At 32.7% G+C, this 20,545-nt stretch overlaps 1 protein-coding gene across 4 annotated transcripts in view; it reads left to right on the forward strand.

Annotated features, from left to right (window-relative positions):
- The window catches only part of CBLB (Cbl proto-oncogene B), a 198,776-nt gene that overhangs the window by 105,346 nt on the left and 72,885 nt on the right, over positions 1–20,545 (forward strand). For all 4 annotated transcript variants that reach the window (XM_045540363.1, XM_045540365.1, XM_045540366.1 and 1 more), the window contains exons 6-9: positions 5,298–5,419; positions 10,070–10,207; positions 13,282–13,369; positions 16,237–16,368. In XM_045540363.1, coding sequence (XP_045396319.1) covers positions 5,298–5,419; positions 10,070–10,207; positions 13,282–13,369; positions 16,237–16,368 — 480 coding nt within the window. The remainder of the gene's footprint in view (positions 1–5,297; positions 5,420–10,069; positions 10,208–13,281; positions 13,370–16,236; positions 16,369–20,545) is intronic.

The following is a 20,545-nucleotide window of genomic DNA, read 5'->3' on the forward strand; positions in this document are numbered from 1 at the left end:
TGTTGATACATCAGCCCAGTGACTGATAGAATGCAACATTTACAGATGGGCATTTGCCAGGGTTGTATCTAAACTTCTCCCCTTTGCTTTCTGCATTCCTTAGGTGAGAAGGGAAATCATACACATAGAAATAGCAAACTGTTGTGTATAGGGGTATACTGTGGTTTGTACTCTTTGATAAATTGCTTTGCTCATTCAGTCATATGCAGTGAACATTTTTCCATGTAAATAAATATTCCTCATCAATGATTTTGAATTTTCATTTCCTATATTATATTACATCAAAACAGTATGTCGGTATTAATTTAACAAAGCTTTCTTTTGGGAAATTTAGATTTTTTTCATCATTATCCCTAATGTAAACAACTTTTGGGTAAACATTTTTATTCTGTTTATTGGGTTTTTTTTGTAATCAATCCTCCATAATTGTTTTCACATAGCTATTCAGAAACAGGTATATATGGATGCTATCATTTTTTTGCATGTCTTAATGGAATTACTCTGATGAAGACTTGAAATTTGTGTCTTGAGGTTGGCTCTGCCACTAAAATGTTATCATCTGTGGGATACAATTCAAGTAGTCAAAAAATGAAAGTGTCCTGCTTAAAATTGTTATGATTCTATTAATATAAATTATATAATAAATGAGGTAAATTGATCAGAAACTAGTCTTATTTATATTCTGATATACTTCTTTATTCTTTTAATCTGAAGTAAGATTTTTTTTCTCTAGAAAACATGCTTTCAACAAATGTTAGAATACGATGTTGGTTTCATGTTTTCCATGTTCTGTGAATTTTACTCCTCTGATTTATGATTCTGCTTAGCACTAGCTAGGCAAGGACTGGGTCACTGATTCATGTAAGAAAACAACATTGCATGGAATAACTTTTAATTTATGAGAAAACCTGTTAATAGAAGACAGATTAACTCCTGTCAACAATACATATAGGATGTGTTTTTATTATAATTTCAAAATCATAATTCTACCTTGTCTATAAGGTAAGAAATTAGATAAATTACTACTGAAAATGTGTTTTTGCTTATTTTAAATTTGCAGTACTTTCATGATTATTCATTGTTAAATACAGGTTGTCAATTCATGTTTTTTCTAAGATTTCGAGATACAGTTTAGAAAAAAAGTTGTTATCTGAACCTGGTCATGTTATAATGGAACCTCTCCTTTCCTTAAGATTTTCTGATAATGTTCCAGAATAAATACTTTATTTATTTAACATGATACAAAGACATTCTAAATAATAAGAGCTTTGCTTCTTCACCTTGTGAAGTAAGAGAGTAAAAGTAATTTTCATACATTAAACCGAACTCCTCATTCTGGGAAGTGAGTATTTTTTTGCAGTGAGCCTGGATCACTTTTTAGTGTGGGTATTAAATGCTAGAATGCCCCAGAGTTATGTATTAACAGTATGAGGGCAACTTAATATTGGTTAAATACTTATCTAAACTGCTACTTAATATGTGCACATATTTTCTCATAAGCTGTTTTACTTTAAAACAGTGTAAGTAACCTTAATACTCTAAGGTTTGTATATCTTATTTATGATCACTAGGATGGGAGAAGTAAGGGATCTTTTTAAGTAGAGCTACTATGAAGTTTTAGATAATATAACCAAAATCTTACCTGCACCAAAGAATGCCTAATCTCCTTCAAAACACATGATTATAGAAATAGCTGAAGAACTGTCACTAACCCCTTTATATTTCTGAGATTTTTTTACTTCCTTTGATTTCTGTACTCATAAATAAAATACTCTGAGTGTAATCATACATGTGCCTTAAACCATGATAAAATTGGTCCTGTGCATAGAGAAGTAGATGTTTTAACTTTCGCTCATCTTTTATTTTTATACAACCTTAAAAATTGAGTGATAGTTTTCTTAAATGTATTATGTTCATTAAATTCTTATGTTTATATATTCTATAAGAAAAATGTAAGTTTTTTTAATTCTGTGACTGATGAACATATATGCTGCTATAGCCATGATATTGGTGGTTAATTAGCAATGAATTCTTCTAACTCTACATTTTTGGAGGTGGGGTATTTAACAGAGTGGGGTCTGAAAGTGGGTTAAGTGCACTCTCAAGTTTTAGGGACTAAAGTAGAAAAAGTAACATAAGCATTTGAGGAAGGAGTCAGCAGAGGCCAGGAGATGAAATTGAGAATTGCAGAAGGAATGAGAGAAGAAAGTTTGCTTCCTCTTGGCCTTCATCCTTGTAGTCAGGCAGAACTTGAACAAATGCTGGTGATTCATTTGGGGGATCTTGTTATGGTCACCTTCATTGTTTCCTCTTCTTTCTTCTGCCTTTATCCTTCTCTCTTCTCTTAAAGTCATTTGGAGATGTTGGGATCAGTAGGTACTAAAGTCTTTGATGGAAATATAGGGACTTTGTTTTTCTGTTTCTTTTACCTGGGGCTGTTGCTCTCCTTTTCCTCCTATTTCCCGCTGTTAGAGAAGATGAGGTTGTTGAGCAATGGGACACTAAATTTGAGGGGTGTCTGGGTAAGGAAGGAGTGTTTTCGGAGAATATCCTAGTGACTGTGGAATATATAGCATCAATGGAATAAGGAGGAAAATTAAAGAGAAAGAAAGTCATCAGTTACAGCAACAAACTATAGAGGGCATCTGGACAGACCAGCCACGGACCCTCTTCCAACTTAAGTTGTAAGTCAGCTTTTCTTTAAAATAGTAGCATTTGGTGAGCCGGGTGCAGTGGCTCACGCCTGTAATCCTAACACTCTGGGAGGCTGAGGCAAGAGGATTATTTGAGCTCAGGAGTTCGAGACCAGCCTGAGCAAGAGCAAGACTCTGTCTCTACTAAACATAGAAAAAATTAGCCAGGTGTGGTGGCACATGCCTGTAGTCCCAGCTACTCAGGAGGCTGAGGTTGGAGGATCACTTGAGCCTGGGAGTTTGAGGTTGCAATGAGATATGAGGAAGCCACTGCATTCTAGCAGGGTGACAGAGTGAGACTCTGTCTCAAACAAACAAAAGAAAATAATAGCATTTGGGAGAATGGAGGGAGTTGTCTCTTATTCACGTCATTAATTTCTGTAGTGCTTTAAACATCTCCAAATAACTTAGTGTTCTTGTGTGTAAAAAAATGTTCCTTTATCTAAAAAACAAATTTCAAAAATAATTCTTATTCTCCAGAGCACTTTGTTTTGCCTTTTTTAAGTCATTAGTTGGCTAAATACTTTAAAAAGAAAAAAACACAAAAGTACCACGTGTTTCTGACTGTTTCGAGTGGGCTGCATTCACAAGAAAAACAGTACACAGACTCATTCTATTACATAAATATTTTTGCAATTAGAAGTTGGCTTTCTGGATTATGTACTAAGAAATAGTTGCTAAATATTGCAACAGTTGACTCAAAACTACAATTTCTTTTCTATTTTTTTAATTTGTATTTTGATCTGTGTATTGGCTCTCTATAAAGTTCTGCATTTTTTTAACAATGCTTCCATTAATTTGTATGGACTTTAATGGAAGTGACCCAAATATTTGTTTGATCTTTCTTCCATCCTTGTCCTTTGTAGATGGGGAAGTAGAATAAAACAAAATAAAACCCAGTGTCTAGAATAGCAGTTATTTCACAGTTTTTTTAACATATGCTAATATTTTTCCAAGTATTATTTTATGCAATTTGTAGTCATGCCTTAAGAAGAAAATTAAAAACATGCATTTCTTTTTTCAAGTACCGTAGACAGAACTTCTCTCTCATATTAGTAGTCTCCATAGCTCCTTTTTATCCAATTAGGTATTTATTTTAGTGTGATGGGGAAATACCCTGAAGACTTTTCTTGTTATGTCAAAAAAGGCTAAAAAACTCTATTACTAAATCATTCCTTCCCTTGTTATCCTCATCTTAAGGGATATAATCCTTGAAGAATTCTGCCTTGTAAATTTGAAACTTGCTTAACAATAATGAGAAACAAGCCTCAAAGCAAACAAAGCAGGAACTCTCTGTCTTAAATAATCATATCTAGGATGACTATTTCAATAGCTTTAACTTGGCAACATAAAATACCTTTTTTTTCTTTTATGTAGAAGATTCAAGTTAATAATCTGGCACATCAGATAGAGTATGCTGCCAATTCCTTGGAATAAATGTAACTTTAGCCTTAAAAATATTGCAGAGATGATTCATCCACACTCTCAAGTAAAGTTGTCTATCATTGACTGCCTTTTTTTCTTGCCATGGTAACTGGTGGAACAAGTAATCACATTAAAAAGAGAATGATACATTGGTACAAACTATGTATTTTTGTGAAAGGTTTTTTACATAACTCACTTTTATACCATAAGACTTTTCTAATTTTGTAACTGTTTAAGGATAAGCCAGATGTGAGTACAGTAGTGTGTTACCATGGAAGGAACCGTAGCCTTTCAGACAAGTCACCATTGAGAGGATGTGTTCAGCAATAATTAGTTCTGACTGATTGCTATGTATCTGACTCTGTGCATGGATCCTGGTGTCCCATCAGTGAGCAAGACAGGCATGCTCCTTGCCCACAGGTAGCTTTTGGTTAATGTGTAACCTTTGCCAAATCACTCAAGTACCATAATATGGTTTCTTATTCTATAAAATGAAGCAGTAGCGAACAAAACAGACACACAGAGAGGTGTGAGGAATGTGACAAGAGGTGACAGTTTTAAATAGGATGATCCTAGATGGCCTTCTTGTCGAAGAAGTGACATTTGAAGAAAGGAATGACACGGATATTTGAGGGAAGAAAATTCAGGTGAAGAAATCAAAACAAAGGCTCTGAGGTGAGAGAGGGCTTTTGTGTTCAAGACAAAAGCAAAGAGGCCAGTGTGGCTGGAGAAGAGGCAGGAAGTGGGAGTTATAGGAGATAGGGACAAAAAGGGAAATGGAGATAAAACTCTGTAGACCCTTTACCCCATGCATGAAAATTTTGGCTTTTATTCAAACTTAGAAGGTTTTGCACAAAAGAGTTATGTGACTTATGTTTGAAAGTGATCACAAGTGCTGTAGTGAGAAAAGACTGCAGGGAAGAGATTATGTGAGTTTCCTTTTGCTTTCCGTATTCTATTCCTAAAAAGCTGTTTTCTGCCTAATCACATTTCTCCAAAAGAGATGAAATTATTGCACATTTGCTGTTAGATAACAAAGGTTGACCTAAACCACATAAGCTCAGACTAACTTCAAAAATATCCAAGAGAATTTCATTAAGTGTATTAAATGACGAGTTGGTATGTAATCGATAGTTGATATTCTCTAGATAATATCTTTTAATATATTTATATTTTTAGCCATGGGGCTCTATTTTACGGAATTGGAATTTCTTAGCTGTGACGCATCCGGGTTACATGGCATTCCTTACATATGATGAAGTTAAAGCACGACTACAGAAATACAGCACCAAACCCGGAAGGTAAGACTCTTTTAGCCACAATATCATGTGATGTATTTGAGGATGAAAAATCTTCTATGGTTCTTTCCTACGTAAATCTGTGACCCACTAGGAGTATTGGTGAGTGGTGTGGGTAGAAAAACTAGTAGACTAATATGGTGTTTCCTAACAGAATCCTTTAAATTGATACATTGTGCTTGCTCTGAAACCTAGTATTCATAAAGTAAAAGGGGATGTGTTCCACTTTCTGTTTTCATGATACCTGTGTTTGTGTACAAAATTGTATGTATATATTTGAGTACTTGAATGTTGTGCTATAGACAAAATAAATAGAACAGTTTAATGTTCATTATTTTAGGATATTTTTAAAGACATTCAATTGGGCTCTATGGTAAATACATATGAGCATATATAAATACATATAAACATATATAAACATATGTAAGTATATAAAGACATATAATCCCACTATCACAATCCAAACCAATTTCACATCCTCGAAAATGGCTTCCGTAATATCTCATGCTTCTTCACAGCCTCAGAATTTATGTTTTATTTCCCAGATGATGAATCTGAGTGAGACTCAGAGAGGTTGATTGTTTAATCAGCCCCTGTGGTTTGAACCAAGAAATCACAGCTTATTAATGGCAAATCCGCAACCAGAAAATATCTCTTCCATGTGTTAGTGTATTTTCCCCTGTGTCCCATCTAGAAATGAATTAGGTACATAGTAGGCATTTTTGCTATGGTACTTGTGCTATATAGCAAGGAGTGTGCTAGGTATGTATAGTAGTAGTGACATTAGAAACGTGTCTATAGAGTCCTCACATTTTAGTGGGAGATGCTATTCCAATGTCCATTAGTTTTACTGATTTTCGTATAGGATTATTTCATTTTAGGAATGCATTTGGTGGTTTTTTAAGTCTGCCTTTTTCTTCTAGTATCATTTTTATTTGATTTGTAGTGCCTGCATATGATGTTTGTCCTTTAACAACATTTTCTTAATTACAAGCCAATGATGTTTCCTTTCTTCTCTGCCATAATGAAAAGGTCTACCTTTTTTCTTCTTTAGGAATTTATATGATATATAAAAAGGAGTTAGTGTAGAAAATAGTTTATCTCCTGTTGAAATCTTCTGTTTAAATTAAGAAGAGTTAGTTCTCATTGTAACCATGACACAGGTCAGATACTTTGCATGTTGATTAGTGGTTTAGACAAATCATTTTGTTTCATTCGAGAATCTCTCATGACCAGATTTTTCCATAATTTTACTCTCTTGATGAATATCATATATAGTATCTTTCTTGCTCCTGGGCTATGATTTGGAAAATGTTATGTAGTTGGAATCATGTAGTCAAATAATTTAATGGGCAAGTTATTTGGGAAATTATTTTGTCCAATCCTATAAAAATAGTAAAGAAACAGGCATTTTTTGTTTTCTTGTTCAACATCATGGAGACCTTGAATGACTGTGTTGGTATTAAAAGCCAGGTCTCATCACCATTTTGAATAGTTCTCTTAGTTACAAAAAAAAATACTGCCCTCTGATTAAGAACATTTAACATAGATCTACCAGTGTTATCTTGAAATGCATCATGAGATATACATTATGTTTAGCTTTTTTAGATGTCAATCATATCTTAAAAAAATAGAACACTACCCTCTGAAAGAGTATCTTCCATTCCTTCCTAACTTGCCGTGCAGCAATTTTTTCTACTAAATTTTGGATAAAGATGAACTGAATGCTATATGTAAAGTATGATGCAGTTATTTAAAATATATTTAGGAAACCATATTTAATGAACAAATCAAATAATTTTGATAAATATTTGCTTTATAGAATATCTGTGTTTAACTGGTCCTTTCTCTTGGAAAATTTATTCCATTTCTTTGGCTTCATAATAAGGAAAATAGTTGGATTTATTACAAGGACATTTGGGTTCCTTAGGTTGTGCTTTATTGGGGATCCAACTAACAAAACATTAGTTACCTGATGAAATTAATTATACTGGAGAATCTAGGTGAAATATCCGTTGGAGGACTTTTAGTGTTAAAGAGTAACCTTGAGGCTGAGCATGGTAGCTCATGCCTGTAATCTTGACTGGGAGTCCCACATGAAAAGATCTCTTAAGACCAGGAGTTTGAGACCAGCCTGAGCAACATAACAAGACCCCATCTCTACAAAAAATAGGAAAAAATAGCCAGGCATGGTGAAGTGTGCCTATAGTCCCAACTACTTGGGAGGCTGAAGCAGAAAGATTGCTTGAGCCTAGGAGTTTAAGGTTGCAGTGAGCTATAATGACTCTACTGCACTCTGGCCTGGGCAACAGAGCTAGATCCTGTCTCAAAAAAAAAAAAAAAAAAAAAAAGTGACCTTGAACCCTAAACCACCCTCTCAACATGAAAAAAATTCATCTGATTATGTTGTATGTGTCATTTAAGAGAGAAAAGTGCTAAAAATAAAGCTAAAAAATTCACCACAAGAAGTTGAGGGTGTGTAGCTAGCAGCAAAAGGTATAAAAATGTGCAAATGAAATGGAAGAGGAAAAAAGAGCATGAGAAGGAGAAATTGTGCTGAAAAGCCATATTGTAGCTCTTTCCAAATTGTTATTATTACTATCTGTTATCTCTGTGAATTGATTAAACCTCCTCTGTAATAATCGGTCTTAGAAACACCATCCTAAAACAGTGTTTAGAGCAACAGAAAAGGATGTTAATTAAAAACTGAGGAATTTCACAAGTATGTATTTCAGTGTTTACTAGATTCTTAGTATATGAATAAATATGGAATTACTTTTAAAATTACTAAAAATTCAGATTTGTAATTATTTTCTTCAATTTAATATACTTTAAATTCTGATGAGATCCATAGTACACACTGATCTTTTTTTTTTTTTTTTTTGAGACAGAGTCTCACTGTGTTGCCCGGGCTATAGTGAGTGCCGTGGCGTCAGCCCAGCTCACAGCAACCTCAAACTCCTAGGCCTTAAGCCATCCTACTGCCTCAGCCTCCCAAGTAGCTGGGACTACAGACATGCGCCACCATGCCCGGCTAATTTTTTTTTTCTATATAGATTTTTAGCTGTCCAAATCATTTCTTTCTATTTTTGGTAGAGATGGGGTCTCACTCTTGCTCAGGCTGGTCTCGAACTCCTGACCTCGAGCGATCCACCTGCCTTGGCCTCCCAGAGTGCTAGGATTACAGGCGTGAGCCACCACGCCTGGCCCACACTGATCTTTAAGATTTCTATTTGACTCTTAGCTTGAAAGAATTTTATCATATTAATTTGTTAATGTAACAGTTTAATAATGAACTTCTGAATTATAATTTATAGTGACTTTCTATTACTTTGGTACTTGTCATAACATCACAGCCATAAGTCTATGTGGAATTATTTTATCTGATTCTGATTAATGATGTCAAGAATTAACAAGTTGATATCCCATTTTCAGGGTCTCTAGGGAAATATGTTTTAGACTTCCCTGAAAAGTCCTTTCAGAGGTTCTATTACTAATATTAAATTAATAATGTTTTAAAATCATACCTTTTTCCTTTCTTTAAAGAACTAATTTTCTTGAAAGATGAAATCACATGCACTACTAAATAAACATATTAATTAAGTCCAGTGATTGTATATCCGTTATATATGCTAAATTATATCTTATAAATTTACTTTTACAGTACTTGGTTCATCAATAACTAAAATATATTAAGAGATACATATTTCTGCCACATACATATAGCAGCTAGGGTGCTAAAATATAGCCAATGATATTAGTCATTGTATAAGTTGACTTACTTTTAATCTGTTTAATGGGTTATAAAATCTAGAAATTGATATCATGATAGCATGATTGAGTACAGTACACTTAGAAGTGTACTGATCTAAAGTGAAATAAGTAAATGAATAAATAAATGATAATGATGAATTTAAAAGCAAGTCAGTGTCTCCTTTCATTAGAGATTAATTTTAAGGGACTCATCTTTCATTTGTTTTTTATTTTTAGACTATCTTGATTTCCTATTGCAAGGCATTGAATTTGACATGGTTGGATGGCAACCATCTAGTTTATCTTTAAAATTATCTACTTTCTCATCAATATAGTTCAACTCTTTTTTGAGTTTTCATTTAAAGATGAATGGCTGGAATGCTTGAAAGAAAAAGTATTACTTTTAAATAAGTTATTTAACAACTAAAAATGTTTAATTTAATGTTTAAATTACAAAGTAATATGTTGAATTCCATACTGGAAACTGTCTCAATGTTTTTCTGAGTAAACAAATTAAATTTAAATTTTCGCTTATTTATTTTATTTTTACTTGCCAAAAATAATTTCTCATAGCCATTTTATGCCAACAGCACTTTCAGACATAACACTCCTGATGTGATGGTGATGGTAATAAATCACTTGCTAGTTTATAACTTCATTTATCTTCTCATATCACTGGAAATATTTAAATGAAAAGAAATGGTCAAAGTTTCTCTGAGAAATTAATAAATGGAGAAGTACACTGGTGTTACAAAAAAGTTAAAAGAATATCAGGAATGTTTAACTATCAGGAATTCTAAACGTTCTGTTTTTTCTTTTGCTTTAATGAAACCTAACAATTGTCTAGTAGTTGGCTTATATTTTGAATGTAATTTAACATAATTTTCTTATGTTTTGCAGCTATATTTTCCGGTTAAGTTGCACTCGACTGGGACAGTGGGCCATTGGCTATGTCACCGGGGATGGCAATATCCTACAGACCATACCTCATAATAAGCCCTTATTTCAAGCCCTGATTGATGGCAGCAGGGAAGGGTTGTAAGTATGAGAAACAGGAGTCAGGGTGGTTATGATTCACAAATCTAAAAAATAGAGATTGCTTTGTGCTGGAGAGAATGGATAGTGAGGCTGGTGATCTGGCCGTTTGCTTTGTATCTCTAGACAGAAATAACAGATGCTCTTTAGTTTTTATTGTTCATAGCTTTAAATAGCCATCTTAAGGTAACTTAATTATTTGAATCTAACCATATGTTATAGCAAATACATTCCCACTTCAAATTTCAATGTTAGTTTGTATCTTTCATAGGAAAAGAGATGGGTACTTAAAAGTAGTTTTAAAATAGATATAAAACTGTGTGTGTATTAAGAGAAAATTCTTTAAAATAATTGACTTTTGATGTCTCATGTAACTCTCAAATTGCTTTTTTATATTTTCACTGGTAGTGCCATATTTTCTTTTTTTCCTCCTTCTTTTTTCTTCTTCCATCCCTTCCCTTCCTTGCCTCTTCATAGACCTTTTATTTACACTAATAATGTCTCCATGTTCTGGAATTGTATATTAATAGCTAAGTTCAGTTTACCTCAAGCTGTTCTTTTTTAAAATGTAAAAGTAAATAAGTTCTCCTCCTTTGCGTTTTTGACTGATAATGACTACCCGCCCCCCGCCCGCCCGCACATACAGAAAGTTTGGACAGTCTGATAGGCCACTTTGTAGTAAAGGTATCTGGTTCTTATTCATTTTAGTCACGTGCCATTCCCTTCATCCTCTCCTTGTATTCTCAGTGTTAATTTATCACTTTGCCTTTTCTTGCTCTCTGCCTTGCTGAGTAACTTAGAGATGTATGGATCCAACTTGCTGCAGCATTGATTGTGATAGAAACCTAGCAGGAGAAAGTCCACCAGAGTTAGCAAAGAACAAATGATTTAAGTTTTACCTTTTCCAAAGTAATTACAAAAAAAAAAAAGAAAAGAAAAGAAAAAAGTGATGGCATTTTTGTGAAGAAAAAGAATGCATATTTTTTAAAGCTATGAACTTTTAAGAAATTCGTTACATAGGAATTGTATGGCAAATTATGGCACCAAACGTATATTTCTCTTTTTTCTTCTATTTTTCATAATTTGCTATTCTTAGTTATGTATATTTTACCTTTAGTGTATCAAAGATTCATGTTTGTAGCTTTTGCTTCACCACGATTGCAGGCTTTTATTTTTTAAAATAAAACATACTTTGAAGTTTTAATTTATAAGTACAGAGTATGAGTGGGCAAATCTGTTGATGGAATAATTTTGATGTAGCTTGTTTGTATTATTATCATGCCTTCCATCTATTTTTTCAAAAGTATATCAAAAAGGAACATATTTTAATATTGTAATTAGTTAAGCAAAGCCTCAAAGCTCCTATACAAATTAACTGTTAACATTACCCCCCCCACACACAGAGAAGCATATTCAGAGGGATTTGGCTAGTTGAATTTGAACTTTAATGATACAGGATAAAATAGGTTTTATTATATTAATTAGATAACGTTTTTCTTAAGATTGGTGAAAACATAGAATATTATGTGATCTAGCTAACATCAGAGTCCACTGTATTTCCTTACAGTTAATCCAGTATTATATGACATAGATGATACAGAAGTCTATTTTGATAACGATCCAAGATTCTTCACTCTTTTAGTGCCATTGAAAGGGGCTTATCAGCTATATTCTGGTCTTACTGAGGGACAGAAATCATCAAATTGCCCCTGATAGGTTAAATAGAACCTTTTAACCTTTACTCTGGCTCTTTTATTGTCATCTTTGTAATCTTTCATTTCTGAATTCTTCCTAGAATTTCTACACATTTTTGAGGTGGAATGAACAAAATGTTATCTAATTTTAAATAACCAGTTTAGAATATGAAAAAAAAATTACTTATCAGCTTTTACTTATCATTCTTCATTTAATATTTGTAGAATTTTGTACCCCTCCCTAATGATACTCTCTGTTTGTATTATATTCAGAAGTACTTAACTCCATTTCCTAAATTAAAAAAAAAATCATCTTACTGATCTGTCCCTTACCATATGAGAATTACCTGGCCTCTAAGTTCATTTTTCTGGTTTTCCTGGGCAAATTCTAACACTTGTTAACATGCTTGTAGACTCTTCATTTAAGGATAAACTTTTTTTGTTATTTTACAGAATAGTTTTTCCCTTTAAAATATTCAGTACTATTGTATTCTTAATTTTTCATTCAAGTCATCTAGCATATGAAGATATTAAAGGGAATTATCCACAATTTAATAAATTGATGAAATCCAGCTGTAACAGTATCACTTATTTTTTAATCAAAATAGGTATTACCAACACAATAAACTTTATTTTTAATGAATTTCTGAGTACCAAGTGAAAACTCAAAACACAGCAACATGGCATTATCACTCTTAGTTCAGATTTCAGTTTTCTGTGATAATAGAACCTTAGTCTATAGACCATTCTGTGTTTATAACTTTATAGAAGTCAATGAAACATGAAATTGTAATGTTTTCTAATTTTTTAAATGTGTGTGTATGCATGTGTGTGTGTGTGTGTGCATGTGTGCACATGTGTATGTGTTTGGGAGAGTGGAAGGTGAGTCAGAAGAAAGAGAGTGGGAAACTGTAAAAACAGGAACACCTCAGAAGTATTGGAATAACTTGTGGCCTTTAATTGTATTTTTGTCTCTGTGGTATTGTGTTGTAAAATGATACAGTTAACTACCTCTGCTTTTGATGAAACACATAATAATTACAAATAGGTATATATTCAAAGTGTTTTGAAATAGAATATAGTTGACCAGCAAAATAAGTTTTTAACTTATATAAGAGACATGTATTAAAGGTATTTAATCAGAAATGGTTGCTTAGTCACCGAGTCCATATTAGTCATGTATTTCTTATATGGAAATGATTTCTACATTTTAAATGTCTTAAGATAGCATAATATTATGGAACAGTGATACAATATATTATTTATATGTTACATAAAAATAAACATCAAAATATATGTTTAGATATAAAAGAATTCAGTTAAATAGTCATAAGTGTAATTAAAACATATATTTAAGGTAATAAAGTTTCTGTTTAAATTCAGTTATCTTTATCCTGATGGGAGGAGTTATAATCCTGATTTAACTGGATTATGTGAACCTACACCCCATGATCATATAAAAGTTACACAGGTAAGGACAATTTCTGGGAAAGTATAATTAATAAGTATCTGTAATACCTTTAAAATAAATAAGATTCTCTACTTATAGCTAAAATCATGCACAGATATGTAATAAAAAAGATACTTAAGGAATTCTAAGTATGTTTGAACAGAAATTACCTTTGAAAATTCTTGCATAAAAATTTCTGCTGTTAATATTCTTGTTTACAATATAGTATTGGCACTTATATTAGGGAGATAAATGGATAAATCCATAGGTAGGTAGATACATAAATGTGAGGAGAGAATCATAATTTAGAAAACTATAAAAAACGATTAGAGTATTACATGCTATAGCTTTTAGAGTCAAATGGGTAATTGAAGCCTATTAAAGACAATAATTATATTTTTCTAAATCCATTGTTCCCAGCCTCATAGATTATGAGTGAGAATGTAAGTTGATAAAGGCTTTCTTGAGGGTAATATTTAGTAATTATAAGAATCTAAATGAAAACATCTTTTTGTTCTAGATTCCATATATGTATATTCCATACATATACATATATATCTCACTCACACATGCCCACAAAGATCTGTAGAACAGGATATTCATTGTAAAGTGAAAAATTTACAAAATACCTAGGTGTTAAATAGTAGATTACAAGTAAAACACACCATAGTGTACTCATATGCTGTTACGTGAAGTCATCAACTGGGGGGAGGTGGCTCTATATACATGCAAACTTTTGCATTGTACTTTAAAAAAATTCCAGTTATGGGAAGCATAATTATGTAACATTTCATTTTGTAAAGTTACATTATATAAGTTCAATTTCTGTAAACAAATAATAAGAAATTACTATATATGAACATGAGAGTATACTTTTAAAAAATAAAAATAAAAAAAACACACCAAGCTGGTAAAAGAATTTAACTGAGGAAGTGACAAGGATTGAGGAATTAGGGAGAGGATGAAGGGGGATCTTGGAATATTTCATTTGACATAAGTGTAATTTTAAAATATTTTATATATTAGATATAGTCCTCCTTTTTATAGTAAATAATAAAAATCTAAGGGAAAACACCAAACCAGAGAGAAGTTATAGGGTTTTTTGAAAGACAGTAGATACCGATTTATTTTATTTGTAATTCTCCACATTTCAGTCCCTCCGGCCTTTATAATTATGTGAAACATACTTGTTGACATATGTATAACTTGTGGATACCTTTTTAAATTTAATATATGGCCAGGCATAGTGGCTCACACCTATAATCTTAGCACTTTGGGTGGCTGAGGTGAGAGGATCACTTGAGCCCAGGAGTTCGAGGTTGCCGTGATCTGTGATCGCATTACAGCACTCCAACCTGGGTGACAGAGCAAGACCTTGTTTCTTAAAATAAATAAATAAATTAATTAATTAGTAAATAAATCTTTACTATTCAAAAAAATTACGCAGTGCTTCTATATTTTCTAACGTGTAAAAGGATACCCACGAGAGACAGTTCCTCTTTATAAAACCATTTAAAAAAAATAAATCTTCAGAATTAACATCATTCCCTTCAGTTACTCACAAATATTCTTATCCCTTAGGTTACATTAGTTTTCCATCTGTGATTTTGGCATATTGTAATTTTTTTATAATTGTAAATTTGTTCTTTGAATAGTCATAACCAGAATCAATACTAATCTATTATTTCAGGGACATCAACAATTTGTAACTTATTTTGGATTACATTAGAGTTATTTCTTTTCCATCTTGATCCATTCTCTCTTGTCTTTTTCCTTAATTTCCCTAAAAATCGTATACTAACACATATATACATCATTGTAGACACAATTTATATATGTATGTGTGTTTAAACATGTGCATGCATGTATATCTATGTATGTATATGTATATATACATTTTTTACCAGGGTTGTGATATCTTTAGTAGATTGTGAACTAAATATTGTCATTTATTTATCTTACTTCAGGCCACACACATTGTAGGCACTTACTAGGCTGAAATGTTGCTTTATGCAAGTTTTGTTTTCAACATTTCTTTGTATCTCTCAATGCTTTTTTAGTATTTTCTTTACATTTACCAATCTGTTTGTATCTTGTCACACAGATCTTTTCAATATTTTATCACTGAGAATTTTACTATGCAAATGTTCTAAGCTAAAAACCCTAGTAATTCAAGAGAATTGAAGTTTAATAAAACAATTTTTGGCTACTGAAATAATTAGTTTTCTTGACAGTGTTAGATAGGAAAAAAGTATGCACTTTTGAGTCAGAGACTTAATTTAGAATTTGAAGAAAACAATTTAAACTTATTGAGCCTCAGGCATTTTTTTCTCAAATTCGATGTATGTCTTCTTAAGCTTAAAGAGTACAGGAAATAGTGTGGACCACACTGCATGACGGGCAGAAAAGGCTTGGCAAATGTTTGTTACTTTTCCTCCATTCTGGAATTTCTAAGGATACCAAAGAAATAAAATTTAGTGTTTAGCCAAAACTATATATATACATGTATTTTTTTAATTTGACAGTGAAGTTAAATGAGCATGTAGCATTTACCAAGATGATAAAATGGTTTATATTGCCATCTTAAAGCCATAGGTTTTGTCTTTTGATTAATTTCACTATTGAAGCAAGTCCCTTCCTAAATGATCACTAATAGAACATTAAATAATCTGAATTATTAAAAAGCTTATAAAATAGCTGATGAAAGTTCAAACATTTTTAAAATGGATTTTGTAGAACAAAGTATGGTTATGAATTTAAGACATGTCTTAAATGATAACATAATTCTGATAGGGTATTTACCGTAAGTCGTTGTTTTTGAGAAAATTCAATATTAACAGTTTGTGCTAGAAATACATTAATATTGTGTCTTTTTTCTCCAATTTCAGGAACAATATGAATTATATTGTGAAATGGGCTCTACTTTTCAGCTCTGTAAAATTTGTGCAGAAAATGACAAAGATGTCAAGATTGAGCCTTGTGGACATTTGATGTGCACCTCTTGCCTTACAGCATGGCAGGTATAAGCTTGGTTTAACTAGCAACATGGCTGTCTTCCTTATATGCCCTATAATTACTTCTCCTTTTAGTTTTTTCTGTCTTAGCTATTCAGGAAGTAATACTGATGAAATACTTTATTTGAAATGGTTGTTTTAAAAAAACTTATTTTAAGTGTCTTTATATAATTTGATTTTTTATTATGTTTTACATTTTCTTTTGCATATGTAACTTAATTTTGTGATATTAGTTATAAGTAGTTCTTCTATAGTACTGTGGATTTCAGGATGTTCACTTATAGATATGACCAACTAAACATACTTTTATACAGATTCTGAAGCCAAGTACATTACTAGATGAATCTTAAGTTGATGTTTTTCAGCCAAAACTCTTTTCTCCTGAGGAGATGTTCCTTTCTCACATATGTCTATGGTTGCTCTGTAGGGCTAAAATAGGAGTATCAGACAGGAAATGTCTCTCAAATACTTAAAGTTCCCACAGAAACAGGCATTAAAATTTCCAATTTATAGAAGCAGAATCTCCGGCCAACAGCCCTCCCATCTGTATATAGCCATTCAATAAATATAAATTGATTCGATGTTTTATAATAAGGCCTAGAGAAATACTGGCTTCCCCAGGGCTTTCTTATATTTCTTTACTATAATAAAGGTTAAGGATTTTAAATGGGATCTTTGGACAGATTTCCAGTTTTGAATATTTGGAGGATTCATGGAATATTTTGATCTAGCCATTTTGCAAGTGCTGCTGTTCAACACAGTCGTATCGAAGCTGGAAATAGATCGATTGAATATATACTTGACATCCCTGCCCTGTTCCTGAGCCCTCCCAGTCCTTGATCTTCACTGTCTAACCCTGCACCTCTGCATGATCTGAGGAAGGATAGGTCTAGGGGTTGATGGAAGATAGACTCAGAGGGGCATTGATGCCTGTTGAGTAAATTCCTTGGTGATAAAATGTAAAGAGTTTTACATTCTGTGGTATTGTAACAAGGGCCTACTTCTTCCTTTGTGGAGATTTAAAAAAATAGACGAAGAAAAAGAGGAAGAACTAGGAAATGAATTATACTTGGTTTGTATTTTCAAAGGTCTTCCTGAGCACTCAGACATCTTTGCTACCTCAGAAAAAATATTCAAAATCCCCACGCTTCTCTCCTTCAACATGCATTTGGTTTACATATTACTTTAGGTTTTTCTTGATATTCTTGCCCTTGCTTCCTTTTATCCATTCATGATGTTGGTGAATTTTTGTATAGTATGAGGAGTTGGAAGAAATCATTCTCCACATGTAGGTACTTGATTGCTATTTAAGTTAACAATAATAGTTCTGAAAACTTAGCAGTGTCTTTTATAAAATGACTTTCAATGAATTTAGATATATTGGTAGAAGACAAAACTGACTGCAGGTATGTTTCAAATGTATCAGTAGGAGGTCTTATGGAGATATTGTTGACTCAGTGATGCACTGACTTGGATGGGACTATGTACCACTGATTGCCCTGATACCCACTGAGTGTTTCAGGATAAACATTAAACTGACAAAAGGGCCAAATTGTGTTTGTCATGTAGATTGATGCTTGCCTTCAAAGTGGTTGTCACAGGTGAGAAGAAACTAAAAGCTTTGCATTTCTCTCTAAAGAAAACCAGAATTTTAGGCTGGTGCAAACTCCTAGTATTTTCTGCCTCAATGCACAGCCAGTAATTAAGGTTATTATATATGAAATGTCTGATTTCCTTAAGTATTAAGCTTGACAGTTGATATCTCTGACATTTGATTTTGACACTTCTTGTTTTATTTTTATTGTGAAGGTACATCCCTAGTCTTTCGAACACGTTTTGGCTTCTGATTATCTTTCAAATTTTTTTTAGAGCAATTTTTGTGAAAACATGGATAAATCAAGAATTTATGTTATTTTTTAATATGAGTTCTGTCATGAAACCAATGCAGCACAGAAAGCTCAAAATATCAATGAAGTGTTTGGGAAGGATGTGGCTAATGAACGAACACGCAGTACCTTGATGGTTGGAGAAGTTCCATTCTGGTGATTTTAACCTTGAAAATGAGCCATGTGGGTGAACTGAGACCAAGGTGGATAATGATGAGCTGAAAGCTGTAGTGGAAGCAAATCCATCTCAACCTACACATGAATGAGCAGCAAGGTTTGATGTTACTATTCTAACAATATTGGACCATTTGATACAAATCGGCAAAGTAAAGAAGCTGGATAGATGGGTTCTGCAGGAATTAAACGAGTGTCAGAAGAGGAATGGTCTTGAAGCTTGCTTTTCTTTGTTGTTATGATATAAAGGTGAACTATTTCTACACCGTATCATTATGTGTGAGGAAAAATGGATTCTTTTTGACAGTCTCAAGTGTTCGGCACAATGGTTGGATAAAGATGAAGTGTGGAAACAGTCGAAAACCAAATATTCCTGAGAAAAAGCTAATGTTATCTGTTTGGTGGTCCAGCGCTGGTATTTTCCACTACAGCTTCAGGAAACCTGGTCAATCGATTACAGCAGATGTCCGCTGCAACCAACTGGATTAAATGATGAGGATGCTTGCGATTAAGCAGCTGAGATTGGTCAGTAGAGACAAGCCAATCCTCTGGTAAGACAACACTCCACCACATGTCTCACAAACACTGCTGCTTAAACTACAAAGGCTGGACTTGGAAACTCTCTGTCATCCAACACATTCACCAGATCTTGCACCAACTTCCTACCACTTCTTCTGGGTTTTTGACCACTTCTTCCAAGGAAAAATATTCAGTTTTCCACAGGTTGTGGAAAAAGGCCTTTTGCAGTTTCATGGCCACTGTCTCTCCAGGCTTCTTTGCTGCTGGCATAAACAAGTAACCATTAAGATGGCAAAACTGTGTTGATAGTTTAGGTGCATACTTTGATTAATTGTACTGCTTCTATTTTGAGATATAATAAACTACACTTGTGATCCCAAATCAGACATTTCATATTTAATGACCTACTATTTCATCAGTTTTTCTTGGTGCTCCAATCTTGGGGCATACATATGTGTACATGTTGCAGGACTTCACATCTTTAACTTGATTCTGTAATTAGTATTTGAAGGTTAAGTGGGTTAAGAATCAGAAACTCCTGTTAGTTTGGCAGAAACCTTTGATTAGTAAAATTTATTATTTAAAGCATCATATAAAATAGCTGTGTACCTTTTTGGCCCAGGTGAATGAAGAAAGTATGGCTAAATATAAAACAAGAAATATTTTATTTACTTTCTCTATATTTTTTGAAAGAAAGCTTATTTATTTATTCATTCATTCATTCATACAGACAGATGGACAGACAAACCTCGGGGCCAGTAGTGTTTACAGTAATTCTTCACTTAAAGTTGTGGATAGGTTCTTGGAAACTGACTTTTAAGTGAAATGACATGTCATAGGAACTTAACTCTTGTTTAAATCAATCAGCCTGTGGTAAAATTGGTTTCATTATATCGTATGTTGTTTCACTTAAAGTCACAGTTTCTAACAACCTACCAAGGATGTCAATTGAGGAATTACTGTATTTTATTTATCAAGTTTGTGAACTATTTGCAAGTTTGTGAACTATTTGTTATAGACAAAAGGCACAGGAATATTTCCCCCATTGTCATTGCTGTATCATTAATACTTTGTCCTTATATCATAATTTTTATGTATATTACTATGCATTCTTCAGATGGTGTAGTTTGTGTTACTAGTTGCTAATCAATTCCTTGATTTTCTTCATGATTGTTTATAGTGATCTAATAGCCTTATGTGAAGATATGTTCAAAAATATTTGTAAATTATTAACATTTGCTATTCCTCTTTTTTACTCTGAAGCACTTCTCAGTTTTAATTTTAGAAATTGAGGAAGTACATAAATGTCAAGCACTCAAAACAATGTTCAGGTAAAATTTTAGGAGAAACCATATAAGTGTAATAACAAAGTGGCAGTTTACAAAGTAAAGTAGTAGTAAAAAACAACAAATTCAAAAGTCTTCAGAAGATTGAAATAATAATGTAACTAAGTCACATTTATGTCACCAGTGAATAATGCATTATCCTAATCTGACCATAGAATTTTGCATATAAGTTAATGAAAAATATGCAAAGGCTTTATTTCAGTATTATTTTTGAATTCCCCGCATATAAAGGAGTTTACTATTAATGGATATTCTCCA

The sequence above is a fragment of the Lemur catta genome, chromosome 1 (assembly GCF_020740605.2).
Source record: "Lemur catta isolate mLemCat1 chromosome 1, mLemCat1.pri, whole genome shotgun sequence".
Classification (NCBI taxonomy): Eukaryota; Metazoa; Chordata; class Mammalia; order Primates; family Lemuridae; genus Lemur; species Lemur catta.